The 19,713-nt window shown below is 56.9% G+C and overlaps 5 protein-coding genes across 5 annotated transcripts; 1 reads left to right on the top strand and 4 right to left on the bottom strand.

Annotated features, from left to right (window-relative positions):
* Nucleotides 1–622: 622 nt before the first annotated feature.
* Nucleotides 623–5,998, bottom strand: DCS_01215 (chromatin-remodeling complex ATPase chain isw-1; the record flags this gene model as incomplete). The annotated part of the gene is made up of 1 exon (XM_040798550.1): nt 623–5,998. One exon carries the CDS (start codon nt 5,996–5,998, stop codon nt 623–625), a length of 5,376 nt encoding a protein of 1,791 aa, XP_040659433.1.
* Nucleotides 5,999–8,651: 2,653 nt separating this feature from the next.
* DCS_01214 (uncharacterized protein) lies at nt 8,652–10,424 on the bottom strand (the record flags this gene model as incomplete). The annotated part of the gene is made up of 1 exon (XM_040798549.1): nt 8,652–10,424. One exon carries the CDS (start codon nt 10,422–10,424, stop codon nt 8,652–8,654), a length of 1,773 nt encoding a protein of 590 aa, XP_040659432.1.
* A 2,171-nt stretch (nt 10,425–12,595) lies between these two features.
* Nucleotides 12,596–14,346, top strand: DCS_01213 (glutathione synthetase-like protein; the record flags this gene model as incomplete). The annotated part of the gene is made up of 4 exons (XM_040798548.1): nt 12,596–12,927; nt 12,990–13,065; nt 13,123–13,271; nt 13,341–14,346. 4 exons carry the CDS (start codon nt 12,596–12,598, stop codon nt 14,344–14,346), a joined length of 1,563 nt encoding a protein of 520 aa, XP_040659431.1.
* A 339-nt stretch (nt 14,347–14,685) lies between these two features.
* On the bottom strand, nt 14,686–15,229 carry DCS_01212 (ssDNA binding protein; the record flags this gene model as incomplete). Its single annotated transcript, XM_040798547.1, has 2 exons — nt 14,686–14,899; nt 14,961–15,229. The coding sequence occupies 2 exons, from the start codon at nt 15,227–15,229 to the stop codon at nt 14,686–14,688; spliced, it is 483 nt and encodes a 160-aa protein (XP_040659430.1).
* A 1,549-nt stretch (nt 15,230–16,778) lies between these two features.
* DCS_01211 (uncharacterized protein) lies at nt 16,779–17,500 on the bottom strand (the record flags this gene model as incomplete). Its single annotated transcript, XM_040798546.1, has 2 exons — nt 16,779–17,365; nt 17,449–17,500. 2 exons carry the CDS (start codon nt 17,498–17,500, stop codon nt 16,779–16,781), a joined length of 639 nt encoding a protein of 212 aa, XP_040659429.1.
* Between the last annotated feature and the right edge of the window lie 2,213 nt (nt 17,501–19,713).

Here is a 19,713-nt window from a genome sequence, read left to right as displayed (position 1 = left end):
ATATCGGCCGCCATTCCGTGCCGTACTTGGAACAGGCCATGATGGTTCGTTCGTACACCTGCGCCCAGAGTCTCGCGACGAACGGGCAACCAAGCAATCATGGGCAGCCTCTCCCAAGCGAGCCCTCATTAAATGAATATATGCAAACGGCCGGCCTTCTAAAAGCGTACAATGGGTATCACAAGTTGGCAATGACAACGCCGGCTACCGGCAAAAACGCCCCTGCCGTATGCATCTTATCCTCAGCCCTCCAGGGTATGCCAGAGCCCTCCCAATCCCACATCCTGCTCTGTCCGTCCTCTTGGCCACCGCTGGTTTCATGCCGTGGCCTGCCCCTCTCGGGAACCTTTGTACCCGGGAGGGGTTCAAACAAGCGGCGCGCCGGCGAATCAACCCCCCCCCCCCCCCCCCCAGGTCCGAGGAGGAGACCGTTCGTCGCCTAATCATCGCGGGGAAGACGGAGCCTCGTTCCCATCGGACAGCGCCTTAGCCGCCCAGGTTGGAAGCTTCGCCGATCGCCGTAGTCTCTTATCCGCGGCCTCACGCATCACCTCCATGTCGCCGTGCAGTACCTGACTGCCGTGCGTTGGACCGCCCTGTTTGCCGCCTGACCGTCCTATGTTCAGTAAATTCTGGCACTCTCGTCAGCATCACGCACGTGCCGTACGGAGTCGCCGGAGCGGCCTTGTTCGGTACATACGTGAGGATCCTGTGCCTTGGCCTCCGCCACCAGCTTGCCTCGGAAATCGCCCTCCGACAGGCTGCTCAGAATCCCCAGCCGCCTCTGCAGCTCGTCTCGGTCGGCGGCCGCCAGAAACACGGCCGTGACGTGTCCGGACATGATGGCGAGAGCAAATCGTTCGTTGCCGACAAACTCTTTGAGCAACCGCCAGTGTTGATTGTCGAGGAGAAAGCCAAACGCTTGCTCCTTGCGAAACCTGTCGATGGCCGTCGCGATGCTTTCCGCCGTCGACTCTCGACCACCAGCCGCCATGCCCGGCAAGCTCGGTCCGCGACACAAAATTTTCACAAAATCGTTCCGGTCTTCGCTTCGTACGGGCGGACTGAACATGCTCGCTCCTGAGCCGGACGCGCTCACGGCGTTGCTCGGGGCCGGTCCCGCCGGCGTCACCGTCGTCGACAAGCCTGGGCTGGGCTGCGATTCCCTGCCAAAATACGTGTTCGTCCCCGGCGTAGGCTGAGGCACCCCGACCTTGGCGTGCCACGCGACCATCGGACGGCCGCCGTACCTGCTCAGCGCCGATTGCGGACCCGACGCCGCGGGTTGATGAAATGCCGCCGGCGCTTCACTGGACGTCATGGCGTCGTGACTCGGAGCCGCCGGTGGCGGACGAGAGTCGAACGGCTCCGTCGGCGGGAGCAAAGGCGTAGAGCTGGCTTCTTGACGCCGCTGTACCGGCTGAGAGGACGGTGCTGGAGACTCCGAGGGCCCATGCCAGCCTTGGCCGGCCGTCGTCGGCTGCGTCAGGGACAATCCCGCCATGCCTACGCCCGGCCGCGGTACGCTCGCCGGTGCCTGGCCGTGGCTGGGCTGGAAGTCGGCCATCTGGTGCCGGCACACCATCGCCCACTGATGGGTGTAGGCATCCGGGTCTGCGAAGCGAAGCCGGTTCAGCTTCACCATATCCTCCGTCTCCCGCTGCTCCTCGGCCGTGAGGTTCACCGTCGGGTCCTCCTCCTCGAACGCGTCGGTGGACACGATGTAGCGTATCGTCGCGCCGTCGCTATCGTGGTCGATGAGCTTGTCCAGGATCCTGTCCTTGCCCGCAAACTCCGCCAGGCTCCTCGCCGGCACGGGCACGACCGAGTGCAGGAGGCTCCCGTGCCTCTTCGACCAGCTTATCGGGTTCTTCTTGTCCACCACGCGCGATGCCAGCTGCATCTTGAAGACGGCCTTGTTCTGAAGGTCCTCCTCGTACGTGCCCGCGAGGACGAAGCGGTACACGAAGACGGCTTTTTCCTGTCCGATGCGGTACGCGCGTCCGATGGCCTGCTGCTCGTCCACGGGGTTCCACTTGAAGTCGAAGATGACGACGCGGCTTGCGCCGTGAATGTTGAGCCCGACGCCGCCGGCGCTGGTGGAGATGAGGTAGATCTCCTGGTCGCCCGTGTTGAAGCTCTTGATCATGTCCTGCCGCTTGCCAATCTTGGTGGTCCCATCCAGTCGGCAAACTCGCCTCTTCTGCAGCTCGAAGAGGTTCGAGAGGTAGTCCAGCGTCAAGATAGAGTGCGTGAAGACGAGCACCTTCTCGCGCGCCGTGCGTGCCTCGTCCAGGATCATCGTCAGAAGCTCCGTCTTGTGCGAGAGGCAAGGGCTGTCCATGTCTTTGATGGCATTAGTCTCCCTGAGCGTCGCCGTGATGATCCTGTCCGTCAGAGATACCGGCATGCCCTCCTGCCGTGCTTGCCTGGCGCCCAAGGCCTTCTGTCGGAAGCAGCGTGGGTGGTTGCAGAGGAGCATGAGATCGTTGACGATGCTGAATATCTGCGACTGCGGCATCGCCTCGGTCGCGGACTCCCCCGTGTACTCTATTCCCAGCTCCGACAGATAGCGCTCGTACAATTTCGTCTGAAGAGATGTCGGTTGGATGCAAAGGACGAACTCCTGCTTCGGCGGCAGGTCTTTCCGCAGGCACTGGATCGTCGCCCTGTTCACCTTGGGCGCCACCGTCTCCTTGAGGACTTGGAGCATCTTCAGGGCCCTTCGCTTCTCCGCACCCGTACTGTCTCCCCACAAGCCTTGGTGGATCGGCCGTGCGTAGATTTGAGTGAACTCCTTCGACGGGCCGAGGAAGTTGGGCGCGACCCAATCGATCATCGAGTAGTACTCCTCCACGTTGTTCGCCAGGGGGGAGCCCGTCAGAGCGACGCGAGCCTTTGTCTTGAACCGTGAGCAGATTTCGTTGGATTCGGTGTTTGGGTTCTTGATGTAGTGAGCCTCGTCGGCGACGACAATGTTTGGATGTTCGAGGAGCGATTTCGCCACGCCCTCGCTGATCTTGACTACTTTTCGCAGCATGTTGTACCCGATGACCAGGATGCCGCCGTCCCTTGACCAAGCATCGATGGCCTCGACCCGTTCACCTGGATTCATGAGGGCCGAGACCTTGCGGATCTTGCCGAGGATATCGCCCGGGACCCATAGAAGGAGCTCGTCCATCCAGTTGTCCACCAAGCTCGCGGGGCACAGAATCACCGTCTTGGATTCGCGGAGATCGTTGGGTATCTGCTCCCTCGCCGACGGGTCGGACGATTGGGCCGCTTCCTGGATGGCGACCAGGAAGGTGATGACCTGCATCGTCTTTCCCAGACCCATCGTGTGGGCCAGAAGGCAGCCCTGGCGGACGTCGTCGTTCAGTACGATCTGGTTCCACAAGAATCGCACGCCGTCGATCTGGTGGTCCTTGATGCGCTTCGCCGTCTCGTCGTTGATGTAGAGAAAGGCCTGGTCCTCCTGCTTCGCCTCGTTTATGATGAGCCTCGACTTGTCTCGAGACATGCCGCCGACCGTATCCAAGTCTGCTCGCAACTTTCGTCGACGAGCCTCGAGCTCCTCGACGCGGCGGTTTTCGCGCTCGCGAATGTCGACCGCCGCCTGGTTCTGGACAATCTCCTTGGGCGCGTGCCTTCGCTTGGACGGCGTGTCCGGACCAGGCACCTCGGCATCGGTCTCGTCCATTTCGATGGGTTCGTCGTCAAACGCATCCGCGCGGTAGATCTGGCTGTCGGCGGGGAACAGCGGCGCGTGCTGGTTGATGAAGGCGTGAAAACGGCTCCACGAGGCCCCCTCCCCGTTTCGGAGGCGGGCCTTGTCTTTGGAGGAGAGGGCGAGGACGCGCTCTTCCTTGCAATACTTGACCTTGATGTAGCTGAGGAAGACTCGGGTCAAGTCAAAGGCCAGCGTTTCCCATCCTCCTCCGTCAAGCTCCAGCATGTTCTCCGCCGGGCGGTTTACGAAGGCGGAGACGTTGTCGTAGAGGGCCTTACTCGAAGTTCTTCGAGCGGCATCTAAAACGTCGGAGCGGCGCGCGTGGCCGAGCTTCCACAGGATGCACAGGACGAGGCTCGTCCGATCGCCCAGCTTGGCCCAATGGTTCGCGGACATGGCTCCAATCTGCTCGATGCCTTCCAGCGTCTCCTCGGCATCAGCAGAGGCCGGCACGGGTAAGGTCGCATTGGTGATTTGAGAGAAAGATATCGCATCGTCGGGGGGGGCTTGACCCGGCTTGGCGGGCGATATCAAGTCGACGAAGGCGAGGTGCGGATCCTGCATCTCCGGTGAGTCGGTGCAAGTCAGATCCACATAGCATGGGGATTCTTCCGATGGCGCGGGGATGACCGGACCCGGAAGATGGCCTGTCGCAAATTCAGGCGCCAGGCCTTTCTCGCCAGCGTGCGCAAGTTGATGACCCTCCTCTTCCCGCACAAAGAGCTCGTCCTCGTCGGAGCTCGTTAGGATCTCGCTCCCCATCGGGCTTGGAGCTCGTTCGACCTTTTGACGCCGGTGTGGTGGCAGCGCCGTCGGCTTCGGTGGCTCGAGGCGCATCTCAAGCATCTCGGCAAGCCAGAGGTTGTAAAACTTGTCGGCCAAGCTCTGCTCGAGGCACCTGGCCTGGTGTCGAATCTCGGATTCCTTGGTCCATGCTACCGCCACCATCTCGGCGCAAAGCTTTCTTATCCTCGCGTCGTATGTCATGGCGCGCTCGCGGGCTTGTAGAATCTGCCTGATGCGTGTGCCCTTGTTCCTGGCGGTCGTCCAAATGCCGTAGGCCTTGCGCAGATATTTTGGCAACTTTTGCCGGTCCCAATATTGCCTGAACTCGTCGATGACGTCCTTCAGGATTGCCTCCACGCGATCTCTTTCGATAACGGTCCGCGATGCCGCTGCCAGTTGCGCATGGGCATTTTCGGCCTCCATCTCGCGCAAGGTTTCCTCATCCGGGGAATCGGGCAAATCGAGCAGGTCGAGGATTCTGTCGTCGTCTTCGGACAAGGCAGACGAAGACGACGGCGGAGCAAAGCCTGCGTGCAAAAGAGCCTCGGTACGACCGTTCTTCATCAAGAGACGCTTCATGACGCGAGCGGCAATCATTCGCCAAGCGGCAGGCAGCTTGACGGGGAAATGCGTGACAAAGTCCTCCCCCTCGCCCTCGAGGATCTGCGTGGTGAAGGTTTCTTGGGCGGATCTGATGGCGGAGAGAGCGATGACTCCTTGGCCAAGATAGGCATCCGAAGCGGCGTGCTCCCAAGGGTAGCCATCTGTTTGCTCGGACGGATCTTGACGCGCAGGGTCGGCGTCGACGCCATCGGCCTCGGTTGGTACGGGAAGAGGGAGCAGGTTCATCGGCCTGGCGGCGAGGAGGGTCGGCACCACACGCAGGCGCTTGGGGGGACTGTTTTCCCTCTGGCGTCGAGCAAAAGGCGCGACGCTGGAGGGTTCGATCATGGTCGTGGAAGCATCAACGACGTCGGACGGTTGCCCGCTCAGCTCGGCCGATTCTCCGCTCGACGCTGCCAGCTGTGCGCATAGTTTTCGCTTCAAATCCAAGGTCCGATGATTGTTTGGCGCCTGGCCAGCGGCACCGGTCGACTCCAGGCTGGCTGGCGTGGGCAGCGAGGTTGCCGGCAGTCCTTCCACAAGCCGAGGTCCCTCTTCCTCGTCGAGCTCGTCGGCTTGCTCCTTGACGAACTCTTGCTTCCACAGGCGAAAGGCGGGGCTCCTGGAGCGCAGCTTGACAATGGCCCGGCCCAGGGACGCCTTCTGGCCGCCGATTTTGATGGCGAGACTCTCGAATAGCTCCCGACTCGAGCACACAAGGTCGAAGGTAAGGAGGGCGTGGCCATCGATCTCCTGTTCCTTGATCCGCTTCGTGAGGGCGACAGGATCATGGGTGCAAGGCCGATCCAAGGAGCAGAGCTCTTTGGAGACGGCCTCGACGCCCCATAGAAACGGGTCGTCAGGGCGAACGCCGTCCATTAGACCTCATGGAGGCTGAGCGAAGGTCAGCAGCGAGGAGCGAGTCGACCTCGGGGTGCAAAGAGTTGCCGTATCTACAAGGGTGCGATGGCAAAAGGCATTCTGGAGGTCGTTGCCAAGTCGAGGCTATGATGTAGTGAGTGGACCGTATGATTTCTTGCGTGCGGATGAGTGAAGGGGTGAGTGCTGGGGTGAAGGGTTGTGTGAGCGGTTGTGCGAGCAGTTGTGTGAGCAGTTGTATGAGCAGTTGTATGAGCGAGAGTGTGAGCGAGAGTTGTGAGCGAGAGCGTGAACGAGTGTTTGGGTGTGTGTATGAGTGAGAGTACGGAGTGGGTAGCTGAGAGAGTGTGCGAGTCGAGCGGGCGGGTGAACCGACGATGCAGAGAGCCTCGTTTCGGACGAGCGACGGAGACAAGTTACGGTGGCGGCTGTGCGAGGTTGCTTGCTGGACACTAGGTTCGAAACACTTGACAAGTTGAAGGCGCGGCGCGTCGAGGAGGGCCGGGAAGCAAAACCGACTGTTGCTGTGCAACCGCAACGATGTCTGTCCAGACTCGACTCACCACTCCTGCAGCTCTACTGATACCCCGCTGCCGAGAAATGCAGAGAAGCAAGCAGCCCATACGTAAGGATGGGTTGTGACACTTCAAGAGCACCGTTGTCTCTCGCGGGCAAGGAGTCTAGGCGCAGGTATGTGGGTGCTTGAGACACGGGAACGTTGAGAGAAGGAGAGGAAGCACAAGTTTGCGTTGGCAACGCGATGCCTGCACATGTACGGAGAATAGAGTACCGTACGTACTGCACTGTATTACCGCATGGACTGTACTGTACTTGCACAGTCCATGCCACCGATGTCGGCACGCTGGCAGGGGAGTGCCCACCTTGGAAATGCACACTGTGCTCCGTACTGCAAAGGCCCTCATAAAAGTCAGTAACCCAGCGGTGGTGAAAAACTAGCCATGAGCACAAGTTTGCCAAACAACTTTTGCTCGCTAGTCCCAACTCGCAGGAACCCCATGTAGAGATATGTGCAAGTAGTTTGGAGTATTATTTCTGCAACTAGTACGGAGTGCTCCGTATTAAGTGGTATCATTTCATTCTTCCTCAGATCCCAATCGGTCGCATGCTTAAGTACTTTTTTCCTCTGATTAGGCAACTGTTGATGTGATGCATTCGCTCGCGCTGTATCCGTACAGTATGAATTACTACCAGTACATTGGGGGCACTAGAAGTCACTTAGGTACTTATTTTGCTTTGTGTCAACGTGAGGAGGAATAATTATTAATTACCTGACCAACGCGAAAGACAAACTCCACTGGCTGCAGGTAAGTACATGTACTTACTCGGTACTCCGTAGATGTGCTTTACTACTAGGAGGTACTTGGGTACCGACATGTTCATGATGAGTTCAGAGATGAGCGCTGGCAGACCGCAAGTCTGTTGATGGCCTGGGCCGAGAACTATTTCGTAAAGGTTTTCTCGAGCACTCGTCCAAGTGCTGGGAGCAATCGCCGAAGCATGGATACAGAGCAGTACCACGGACGCAAGCGAATGTGGTGGACACGCCGACCCAAGCACAACAGAGGCGCAGGTTCAAGAACTAATCACACTGTACTAGTACTTGGTAGAAGAGGTATGCAAGTACTTACTCCGTACATGTACGTATGTACTGTACTTGGTGCAGCACACGGTACGTCCAGGAAGGCACGTCCCTCGTCGCAAAATTAAAATTATGGGTGTAAGTATAAGTATGTTGGTGCAAGTTTACCACAGTCGTAACGTCACGTGGTCCTTAAGTATATGCGGGCTAGATGCATATTAGCGTTATAGGGATGGTGCTGGTGCAGACAATCATGGTCCAGTCTGCGTCACGATGGATTGCAATTACATCTTGCGAGAACTGCTTGGTTGCTTTGCCTGAGACAAGTACCTCATCGGAACTACTATTCAACTCTATCGGATGACGTTTTTTTGGGACGAATTCCAGCAGCTGCAATCATGCCGACGACGGCTGCGTTCGATAATGATATCGATCGAATGACGGCGTACCATGCCAAATCTGCCATGGGCCGTCTGTCGTGCTTTGCATTTTTTGCATGCATGGCCATCTATTGTTGAGCCAAGACTTTGCCGGGGTGTTCCCTCCATCGCATAAAATACTGCAGAGCAGCGCAACTCCCGCCATTCGAATGCAAAGTGCACCCCAGCAGGCGGTATGGAAAGCGGCACAGCTACAACGCCACGATAATGTGCAGCATATTCGGCGGCATGGGTATACTACCGTGCAACGAGCCGCGTCTTTTACTGCATACTGAAGACGACAAGCGCACATACAGTTGCCAATCAACTCAACTATCAAGATGCTAGCCAGGGTCGGCCGATAAATATGCTTCAATCGTATGACAATAATGTGCAGTATATTTGGCGGCATAGGTATACTAATGTGTAACGAGCCGCGTCTTTTACTGCATGCTGAAGACGACAAGCGCACATGCAGTCACCAATCAACTCAACTATCAGGATGCTAGCCAGGGTCGGCCTATAAATACGCTTCAATCGTATGACAAGATACTTTTCGTCTCCTAGCAATCGAATGATGGCGGAGAGTCATCACTCGTACACCCCATTCTAGAACGCCAGCGAACCAGAGCCTTCATGACATCAGACGCAAAATCTTCTTCGCAAACATGTTCATAATCTTCCCCGTGAAGCGAACATTAGGATGCACCTTGTCATCCGGGATTGGCAACGTAAATAAATCTTCTTCGGTTGCCGCCGGTATAGGTTTCGTAGATTCCGATGTACCGCCGTTGGTCTTTTCAGTCTTGAACAGCTCCCGGCATTTTTTCAGAATATCTGAAAACTGCCCGTATGTTTCGGAAACGGTTTTCTTGGACTCTTTAGGTACCTTTGAAGTCAAAAGTTGGGCGATCCAAGTAGATGCTGAGCCAATGTTCATAAGCTCATCTGCGGCGGTTTCAGAAGCTCCAGCCTTTACAATATCCTCCTTAGAATCAGTAAGAGCAGCTAGGAAAGAGGTGCCCAGCTTTTCGAGGCTCCGGATAATCGCTAGAACCTCTTTCGTCTCATTCTCAGAAAAGTCAGACAATCGAATAAGCCCTTCTATCAACTCTTTTAGAGGCTCAAGAACTAGACCGAATAGATTGTCGAGGGGAGCGTGCCTCATAGGCCGAATGTCTCCGAGTTTCGAAGGAAAGATACTTATTACCCCCTCGAATTCATGTAGGGCCTTGCGAACACGTTCGAATGGGGTGGGGATGGGTATGCAGTCGAACCGAAACAATTCCATACTCGAGGAAATGCCAGTCGTAAACCGAACAAAACTATCATAAACAGACTGCATATATTTTCCAGGCGATTTATCGATTAAAAGTCTAGAGAGCAATTTGGTTCCATCGTTAAGGTCATTAACCTGCTTCTGAATACTTCCACAAGCACTAGAATGTAAAATAGCCTCCTTGGCCTTTGTCAGAGCATCTAGGACAGGGTTGCCTAAATTTTCAAAGCTCCGGATAATGGGCATAAGCTTTTGTACATCGGCGTCGGTAAACTTATCCAATCGGTTGATTGCTTCTGCGCACTCTTTTAGACGGTCGTGAAGTGGGTTGAAGCTAGCATCAAGGAGAGCTTGGTCCATATTGCGGCTCCTGATTTCCGAAGGGAAGATACTAATTGCCCGCTTGAACTCGTATAGGGCCTTGCGAATGGGGGCGAAGAGAGCACTATCGTCGCTAGCAAAGGCAAGAGAGTCCCCGGATTCGGGCAGAGCCTTGCCTTGGGGGGCGGGTTGGGTAGGGATATCTCTGCAGTTCTGCTCGTATTGAAATAATTCCATGCTCGAAGAAATGTCGCTCGTAAATGGGCGAAAACTTTCATAAACAGACTGCATATATTTTCTAGGCGATGTATCGGTTAAGAGCCTAGAGAGCAGTTTAGTTCCTTCGTTAAGGTCAATAATCTGCTGCCTAATACTTCCACAAGCACTAGAATGTACAATAGCCTCCTTGGCCTTTTTCAGAGCATCTAGGACAGGGTTGCCTAAATTTTCAAAGCTCCGGATAATGGGCATAAGCTGTTGTATATCGGCGTCGGTAAACGTATCCAACCGTTTAATCGCTTCTGCGCAATCTCTTAGACGGTCGTGAAGTGGGTTGAAGTTGGCAATAAGAAGAGCTTGGTCGATATTGCTGCTTCCGATTTTCGAAGGGAAGATACTAATTGCTCCCTTGAATTCGAGGAGGGCTTTCTCAACGGGGGCGAATGTGGCATCGTTGTTGCGAGCGGAGCCATTGGGGACCTTGGATTCAGGCAGGGCCTCGGGAGCCTCCATGAATGGGCTGAGAAGGAAATCGAAAAAGCCAGCGGAGGCGATGGTTGCAAAGATGATGACGGTAGGAATCTTCATGGAGGGCGATGGTGTTGAGGAAAGTCGCTTTTAGCATTTGCAGACAATGGGATACTGCAGACAGCAGCTTAGTAGCAGCTGTAAACTTGATGGGGGGAATGTGTTAAAGAAACGAACTTGGTGGTAGAAGAAAAGTACAAAGGGTACGATTTCTCATAACGAGATGCAAGATTATATCCCGCCCGGTGCCCGTACATATATTCACCGTGCAAGTTCATGATGTTCCTGCTACTGTAGCGACCTGTATCCTGCCTGATTGATTCATGGTGCCTACCTTTCTTCCTCGCATGATACGGACGACTCTAAATGTAGTTAGTGTTGTGTATAAGCAGGGGAAGCCAGTGGAGAAGCTACTTGGTTGGAGGCATCCTGAATCGAGCAACTTTTTATTGCGCGTTTCTGCTAACCTAACTGAGCAGAAGAAGGAATAAAGCCTAGGAGGCTAAAGGCGCACTACCGAGTACGGTGTACGGAGTAGCTAGACGCAAGATGATACCGGCAAGCATTATTCCAGATGGCCCGCCGTTGCAAATAATATAATAATGGGGCACTTCCGTCTCATCCCATTTTCCATTAGCAACGCGCTAGCCCCTTGGACTCTCATGCTTCTCTTCGAGGAGACCCTTCAATAATAACTGTAGGTACTCCGTACTTGCAAGTGATTGCATGTACCTGTAATCCGGGCCTGTGGGAATATGAGTTGGACGTGTGCGCTTACGCGTACTCGTGAGGACATGTGCCCCTAAGGCCATGAGCAAAAGGGCCATGTGCCTTGCATCTACTCTCGTATAAGTCGATGCTTGAAGGGCAAACGCATCGGCGGAGTCTGGAGTAAGGAGCACACGTACTTGCTTGCACATGTGGATTATGTCTCGCCACCAACGTTCGCAGCCATCAAGTTATTAACACGCGTCAAACTGTGGAAGGAATGTCCGGCAAGGTCGAAGAGTGCTTCGTAGCTGAGATGTCTCCGATGTTTGGTCAAGATATCCATCAACGTAGTTTTGGCCGTCGGCCATCGGCTTTATGCAATAATGAATATCCAAACCAAAAACCGTTGCCTTTGCAAACCTGCCTGGTCATTGGAGTCCTGCTGATTGCTGTGTTAGCTTGGAATAACATCTGATGGATGGGATGCTCTCCGCCTTGCCTCGAAGCGTTTCCTGCCCCTGCGTCAACGTCATGGCAGTCAACGTCTGCGGCGCCAAATGCATGCCTCCGACTTTGGCGCCTTCTGTTCGCCTTGAAGCATTCTCCGGAATTTTACATGAATCTCAGTCGTGAAACGGTACGGCCCAGGCAGTGACGGCGGATGACTCACCCGCGCAGACAGAACGCAGCAGCAGAGGCTGCCTCCTTCACTGCAGCTTGCGACTCCTTCGATATGCTCGTGCCATTCTTCCTTTCAATTTAATTGATCCGTCAGACTACAATCAATCATGGAGATTTGGTCATTATCCTTGGATGGTCAATGGCCCACGCATTGCCTGTCGTGTGGCATGGGTTGCATGGCACAATCCGGGGCCTGTTCGAGGAAACTGCTAGGCGGATTGGCGCTGCGGCCATGCGGCCGTCGTCGTCGACGCTTGACGCCGAGCATCTAGCAGGCCTTGGGAAACGATGTGACGACCTTGTTCATGATGAAATGCAGGAAGTTGCTGAGGAGCGTATGTACAAGTGGTGGGATTGGAGATCCCTGGAATGTACTGCACGGAGAACTGTGCTGTGGTCGGTTGATGCGGAACGGCGGTGTGGAGGGCGGGGGATCGATTGGGGTATTTCTCAGTAATTATTCCTCCGTAATATTATTATTTAGGTACTCCGTACTGTATTTAATTATATTCAGTTATTCCTATTCCTGCTTCTCGTGCTTCTCGGTACTCCGTACTTGCGAGAATGTTCTCCCGGACTAATTGCTCCGTACGGAATACAGAGAGCTGGAACCTTTCCACTCTCCCGCCCAAGGGTCATTAGTAATCCAGACGCAGCATCACGACCGTTCGTCGGCCAACTGCGGACGATTGACGGCAAGCAAACCCCCTCTTTCAGATTCGTTTATTTATTTGCCCCTCTGCGCACAGTACAATTACTGTTCGCTCCCTCGTATCCTGCGGCCAGGACGGAACAAGTGCTTTGGAGGCGAGCATCTCGTCCCAAACCACACCTTTCCCATGGCGACGCTCGCGGCAGAGCCTCTCACGGCAGAGCCTCTCACGGCAGAGACGTATCCTCCGCCTCTAACCGAGGGCGAGCAGGACGGCCTCGTCCAGGCAATCAAGGATTGGTCCATGGGCAACGGACTGGCGGTGCGACCACCACCGGCCGTCATTCCCGTCGACGCCGACCCTGCCGGCATCGCGGCCATCAATGCGCCCGTCACCCTCTTCCCGAGTCCCTTCCCGCGGAGGTGCTTCGACCAAGCCAAGGCGGTGCAGCCGACGTACAACGAGCTGTACGCCTCGGTGAGCCGCGACGAAGAGTTCCTCGGTCAGATGGTCAAGGAGTAAGCCGCCGCTCGCGCCGCCCTCGGGCTTGCTCGTCCGTCGTTGGCTGAAGGCTGTCTAGGGTGCTGGACGGCGATGACTTCATCCGAAACTTGTGGCAGACGCACCTCAGAGTCAAGGAGGAGGGCTACACTCAGGTGCCCTCGCCGCCCGTGGGATGATGCGCGGTGCTTGACCTGCTGACCCGCCGTCAGCCTCTCTCGCTCGGTCTCTTCCGGTCCGACTACATGGTGCACCGCGACGGGTCGACATCACCACCCTCGCTGCAGGCGAAGCAGGTCGAGTTCAACACCATCGCCTCCTCGTTCGGTGGCCTGTCCAGCTTCACGTCGCAGCTCCACAGGTGAGCCCACGCGTGCCTCGACGGCGTCGGATCGTCCGTCGGTCGCATTCGCCGCTGAACCCCGGCCAGCTTCCTCGCATCCACCGAGTACCCGCTGCTGAGCCGGCCGATGGACGTCGGCGCGCTCGACCTGCCCGAGTGCCGGCCCGTCGAAGGACTCGCCGCCGGCATCGAGGCCGCCTTCCACGCGTACGCGGCCTCGGAGCTGGGGCACCCCACGTGCGTCGTCTTCCTCGTGCAATCCGAGGAACGAAACGTCTTCGACCAGCGCCACCTCGAGTACCAAATCGTCAAGTCCTCGCCGACGATACCCGTCTTCCGCCTGCCCTTTGCCGACATCCTCACCCACACGTCGGTGGCCGAGACGGCCAAGCGGCAGCTGCTCTACCGCCTCCCGCGCAACCCGACCAGGGTGTTAGAGGTCGCCGTCGTCTACATGCGCGCCGGCTACGGCCCCGGCGACTACCCCGACCGGGACGCCTGGGAGGCCCGATATCAGCTGGAGCGGTCGGCGGCCATCAAGTGCCCGACGGTGCTGACGCAGCTCGCCGGCACCAAGAAGGTGCAGCAGGTGCTCGCGGCGCCCAAGGTGCTGGCGAGGTTCATCGACGACGAGACGACGTCGGCGGGCGAGTTGTGGAAGACGTTTACGAACATCTACCCGATGGACAGGTCGGACGCCGGCCTCGAGGCCCGCAAGAAGGCGCTCGACGCCGAGCTCTGCCAGGCGTACGTGCTCAAGCCGCAGCGGGAGGGCGGCGGCAACAACATCTATCGCGGAGCGATCCCCGACTTTCTCCGGTCGGTGCCCGAGGAGCACTGGGGGTCCTACATCCTCATGGAGCTCATCGTGCCGCCGCCCGTGTCGAACCTCATCCTCCGCAACGGCCGGGTGGAGCGAGGCGGCGTCATCTGCGAGCTGGGCGTCTACGGCACCTGCCTGTGGAACCAGGGCACCGGGGAGGTGCTGCGCAACGAGGAGGCCGGGTACCTCTTGCGGACCAAGGGCGACAAGAGCGAGGAGGGCGGCGTCGCGGCCGGGTACGGATGCATGGACAGTTGCGCCTTGGTGTAGGAAGCACGAGCACGAGCACGTAGGCCTACAAACAGGCGCACCAGGATCGGATCGGATCAGATATAGCCACGGAGCGATGCGGTGGGTGCAGAGCGTGGTGATAGGATTTACCGCACCGTTCTGGGCGCGATCGGTCCTCGTCCGTCCCGTCTAGCGTACACAGAATTCGGCCCCGAGCCAGGCGGACGAGGCTGGGGCAAGGGACAGAGATGGTACCCCCAAGGAAATAGGACGAAGAGATTATGGTTCGGAGCGGGGATGATGTGCGTCGCGTCGCGTCGTGCGCGTCACAGCCAGGCAAGCTTGCCATCTGGCCAGATCCAGCTCGACATGTTTGCTTTACTCGGCCTGGCCGCCGGCCGTCTGGGGTCGCTTGAGGACCTCGATGTTGCCTGCACGGCCAAGGTCAGCACGGGAGAGGACGAGGTACGGGGCCGGGGGCGCTCCGCGTGGGGAGAGCGTACGCTGGACGACGTTGAGGCTGCTCTTCGTCTGGCCGTTGGCATCCTGGTAGGTGCTGATGGAGGCATCGCCCTCGACAAAGACCATGGCGCTGCCCATCACGAAGCGTCAGCGGGCGGGACCGACGAAGGGGGGCGAGGGGGCATGCGCACCCCTTGGGCAGGCTCAGCATGAAGTCCTTGCGCGGGCCCTCGGCGAAGCTCGTGACGCGGAACCAGCTCGTCTGGCGGTTGTCGCGGGGGCCGGTGTTGCTGGCGACGGCGTACTTGAGGATCTCGCGCCCGCTGCTCGTCGGCTGCACCTCGGGCGTGTCGGCGAGGTTGCCGATGATGGAGATGCGGGCGACGGAACGGGGCGCCGAGGTGCTGAAGGAACGCGTGGCCGTGACGGCGGCGCGGCGGAAGAGCATGGCGGAGGACATTTTGGGAGAGGTCGAAGCTAGGTCGGGGTCGGGGTCGGGGTCGGGGTTGGTGTTGGAAGCAAAAATGGAGGAAACGATGGTGATGCAGCACGCGAACGGTCGGTTGTTGGGGGGATTACTGTATCTATAGGTGTGCACGTCCTGGCTGAGATTGTCGTTATCTTTCAGGTACGGAGTACTCGATATGGCGTACGTACATGTACTTGCAAGCGCACCTACTTACTGTACTATACGGAGTACGGAGTACACCAACTGTAATTCCCTGTTACAGCATACTAGGTACTCCTTTAATAGTTTCTATTATGTGTGAGCGCCAACCAATACTTACTAGGCACCCGCAACCAAGTCGCCACCTTGTCGCGTTTTAGACGCGATAAATTAGAGGTTCACAGTGGTGGGACCTGATTGGCTGGTCGTGATACCTCGCTCGCATCCGTTTCAATGCACTCGACTCCGGAGTGCACCATCACATGTAACACTCCGTACGGACAACCAGGCTCAGACATTCAGCCCCAAAAGTGGAGGGGACATTATTTATGCAAAGGGGTGCAAAGAGGTCGGTCAGTACGGAGGACCAAGGTAGGTAGGTACAAGTATGCCTCTATCCAGGGGCGAGGTTGCTTCTGGAGGCCACCAGCACAACTAATGACGACAGTGCACGCGTACAGCTACTTGTAGGTGCGCAGGCCACAGCACAGGTACCTAGGTAGGTACCTAGTAGGGAAGACAGATACAAGTAAGTACAGATACATGCTGCTCCTTACATTTGGCTTCATGTTCACCTGCATGTTCCCATTCGTGCATGTATCGGTACTACGATACTCACTTGGTGCTTCAGTGCTCCGTTCGTACCTAGCACTAATCTCCAGGGTGCAAATGGCACTGGCAGCACCTGTAGTGCGACTGTGCGAGCGGTCCAAGGCGGCTCGATAATGCTGCCTACCACTTTTACATCATCATGGATTGGCCTCGCTACATGATCCGAAATGCGACGATACGCATTCGCTGCCCGGCGCAGAAAAGATGGACTGTATAGACGCAGATGTGGACAAAGTTGGCCTGGTCCGCTAGAGAGCCATGCAACCACCAAGTTCTGCCGCTCTCATCGTACGGGTACTGAAGGCAAGTGCCTAGTACCTAGTATATTGATGTGATAGCGTATATCGATGGGATGGCGAATATTGATAGGATAGCGCATATTGATGGGATAGCGTATATTGATGGGATAGCGTATAGTGATGCGATGCCGTTCGGAGTGCGGTCCACACACAATCATCTCGTCGTGCCAACGTGGCTACTGATGCAGCGATCGTCTAGGAGCCGGGTGCAAACAACAGCACAGACGCAAATCACTTTCCGTCCCGCAGGCATTTTCCAAGCGTCATGTTGATACAAACAAACCGAAACAAGGGAACTAGGAACTCGCAAATAGCCCTACCCTCCGCAGCGGCCAGAAGCGCCGGATGCTGTCGTAACGCCTTCCCCATGTAAAGAACCCGTGAACCCCAGGCCAGCCATGGCAAGCACGAGCTTCCTCGGCGCTCGCTCGCTAGTAGCCGCCCCGTCCACGTCCCCGGAAACCGCCAGAGCCACCACGGCCGCCGCCGCCCCTCGAGAAGCCGCCGCCGCCGCGAGGACCGCCCCTCGAGAAACCACCGCCTCCCCGGCCGCCTCCTCTGGAGAAGCCGCCGCCGCCGCGGGGACCGCCACGGCCGCCGCCGAAGCCGCCGCCGAAGCCGCCCCGTCCGCCGCGGCCACCGCCTCGTCCGCCTCGTCCTCCCGCTCCGCCCGGCCGCTTCAGCTTCTTCTCGCCGGCCACCTTGGGCTTCGGCAGGAACTTTTCGAGAGGCAGCAGCTTGTCGCCGCCGATGAAGACCTTGTCGCCCGTCTTGAAGCTCGTGGCGACGATGCCCTCGGACGGCTTGATGGTGAACATGACGTTGTTGATGGGGCCGAGCACCTCCTCGACCTTGCCCACCGGCGTCTTGTTCTCGAGGTAGATGGGCGCGTTGAAGAAGGGGATCTTGACGTTTGTCGATTTGCAGAACATCTCGCCTTCGACGGCGTGCTCGAACGTGCCCAGCTCCAGCACCTCCGCCGGGGGGCCGGCGGGGGCACCGTAACCTCCTCGTCCACCTGTTCCATCCGCTCGTCAGTCAACCTGCTTTCCGGTTCTCAAGAACGGGGACGTTGGAACCCGGGGGAGGGGGCATGCGAACCTCGGAAACCACCGCCACGGCCACCGCCACGGCCACCACCTCGGAATGACATTATTCTATCGCCGGTCGATTACTTCGCAGGGGTTCCAAGGATGTGCAAGTGCCAATGCAGGCGTGCGTACGAGAATGATAATATCCTCGGCCTCGACGTCGGAGTGTTCGGAATGCCGCGACACTGTGAGACGCTGCGACGATGATGATCAATCGACTCTTTGGCACCGATGGGAGACCGACTCGGCGAGCGTCGAGAAAGTTTTCGGTGCGCAGTTTGCAGCGGCACAGCGTTTTTCCGCTGCGCTTCCCAGTTTATCCGGCGCCATTGGCTGAGAGAAGCAAGAGCGGGGACACCTGGGGGAGGGGGAGGTGGTGCGGGCGATAAGATAACAAGCCGAGGTGGGAGTAAGTACGGAGTACGGAGTACATGTTACGGAGAGTAATACTTGGAAAGACACTTGCAAATAAGTAAGTACTAGGTACTCGCACATACTCTGCAAGTACTCCGTTTGGCGTTCGGTATTACAGCAAGCCCATAGCGTAGAACGAAGTACTCTGTACTGGAGCTCAATACGGAGTAACGAGTAAGTATTGTACGGAATACACATAATACTTACTGTACGTACATATACAAGTATATGCAATAGGCACGTAAGTACATGCAAGTAAAAAGCAGGTACCCCAACAGACGACCCGGTGGTGCTCAGAGTACAGTGTAGACTGCGGCGCCTGCGGAGACGCAAGGAGTCGGACGCTGGCATAATAAAGGACTGCAGCCTATTGCGCCAGTCAGTCTCCTGCTCACGATGCCGCATGTTATCGCGCGCCATGCTCAAGGCGCTCGGGAACAGAGCTTGTTGCGAGGTCCACGGCGTTTCAGCATGCATGGTGCGCTATACCATGATGCAAGTGCACTGTAATTTTCGTACGGTGCAAGTATTCCGCGTGCGCACTATACTCCGTACAACAAACGGTGTTAACCTGTCTACATGTACTGTACTTGCGGAGTACTCCGTACGGAGTATTTCTCCGAGCAGTTCCGTCAAGTGCAGCACACAGGTAGTACAATGCAGGTGAACTCCCTACCTAATACTCCGTACTGTACAACTACTCCTGCACTTCGTACCATGTACAGGGTGCCAGTAAGTACTTAGGCGCAGTACGGAGTACACTACTACTTGCATTACACGCCCTGTACTTGTACACCTCTACCGTGCTTCAGCACTTACTTGTACTGTACTCACCAAAGTACATGTACTACTCCGTACTACTACTTACATTACACGCACTGTACTTGTACACACCTCTACCGTGCTTCAGCACTTGCTTGTACTGTACTTGCTTACATACGTACATGTACTCTGTACTTGTCCGTGTACGTACTGCTCCGTACCCGCGCCGCCATCGTCGGCCCGCAAGTGGGTCCTCGGTGCGTATTTATTTCCCGATTTGGGTGTCAATAGGCTCACCATCCGCTCCGACAATAAGAACCTCCCGGCTCGCAAACGACGGCAAGATCCATCAGGAGCAAGGCAAAAACGTCGTCACCCCAGCCGTGGCGTCCGACACGGACCAGCTGTCCTGTTTTGACAAATCTTCAGCAGCCTGCCCGGTCCAATCTTCAACAGTGTCCCTCCTTCGTTCTCCTCGCCAGTTCCCTCTCCTCTCCAGCAGGGAAGACGGGGGTCGTGCTGCGGCCGAGAACCGGGATGCTGGGCGACGGGGGTGGCGGCAAAGGGGAAGCCATCCATCTCCCGTCGGTTCGTCCGCCGGTGGCAGCGACGTCTACTCTTGGCCGCCTATTGACCAAACCCCTCGAAGCCTTTTGTCGTCGTAGCCGGAGTGAGGCCGCTACCGCCACCGCCAGTCCGGTCGATCATGCCAGACCTGAGCTTGCCGGTGGCGCGCCCAGCCCAGCCCGACGGCACGCTCTCTCACTCGCTCCTCGTCTCCAATGTCGTCACCCCTCCCTCCCGTCCTCCGTCCATTGCCTTTTATTGTGAAAGACTCTCGATAATGACCAGGCCGAGTGCTGTCGCTATTCACCTCCATCCGCGGCCATGGTCCCCCCCTTGGCTACACCCTCGTTTTCCTTTTCCTTTTTCTTTCCCATTGATTCCTTTCTCCATGCCTGCGTCCTCTAGTTATCCTGCCTACCTGCCCATCTCCCTTCGCCATCGACATCACCCGTATACATGTTCAACTTTGCACACTCTTCCGTCTTGACCTTTCGTCTTGACCTTTCGTCTTGACCTTTCGTCTTGACCTCAC

Source organism: Drechmeria coniospora, chromosome 01 (genome assembly GCF_001625195.1).
Source record: "Drechmeria coniospora strain ARSEF 6962 chromosome 01, whole genome shotgun sequence".
NCBI lineage: Eukaryota > Fungi > Ascomycota > Sordariomycetes > Hypocreales > Ophiocordycipitaceae > Drechmeria > Drechmeria coniospora.
Note: the sequence above shows the minus strand (reverse complement) of the source record. Positions and strands in the feature narration are given on the sequence as shown.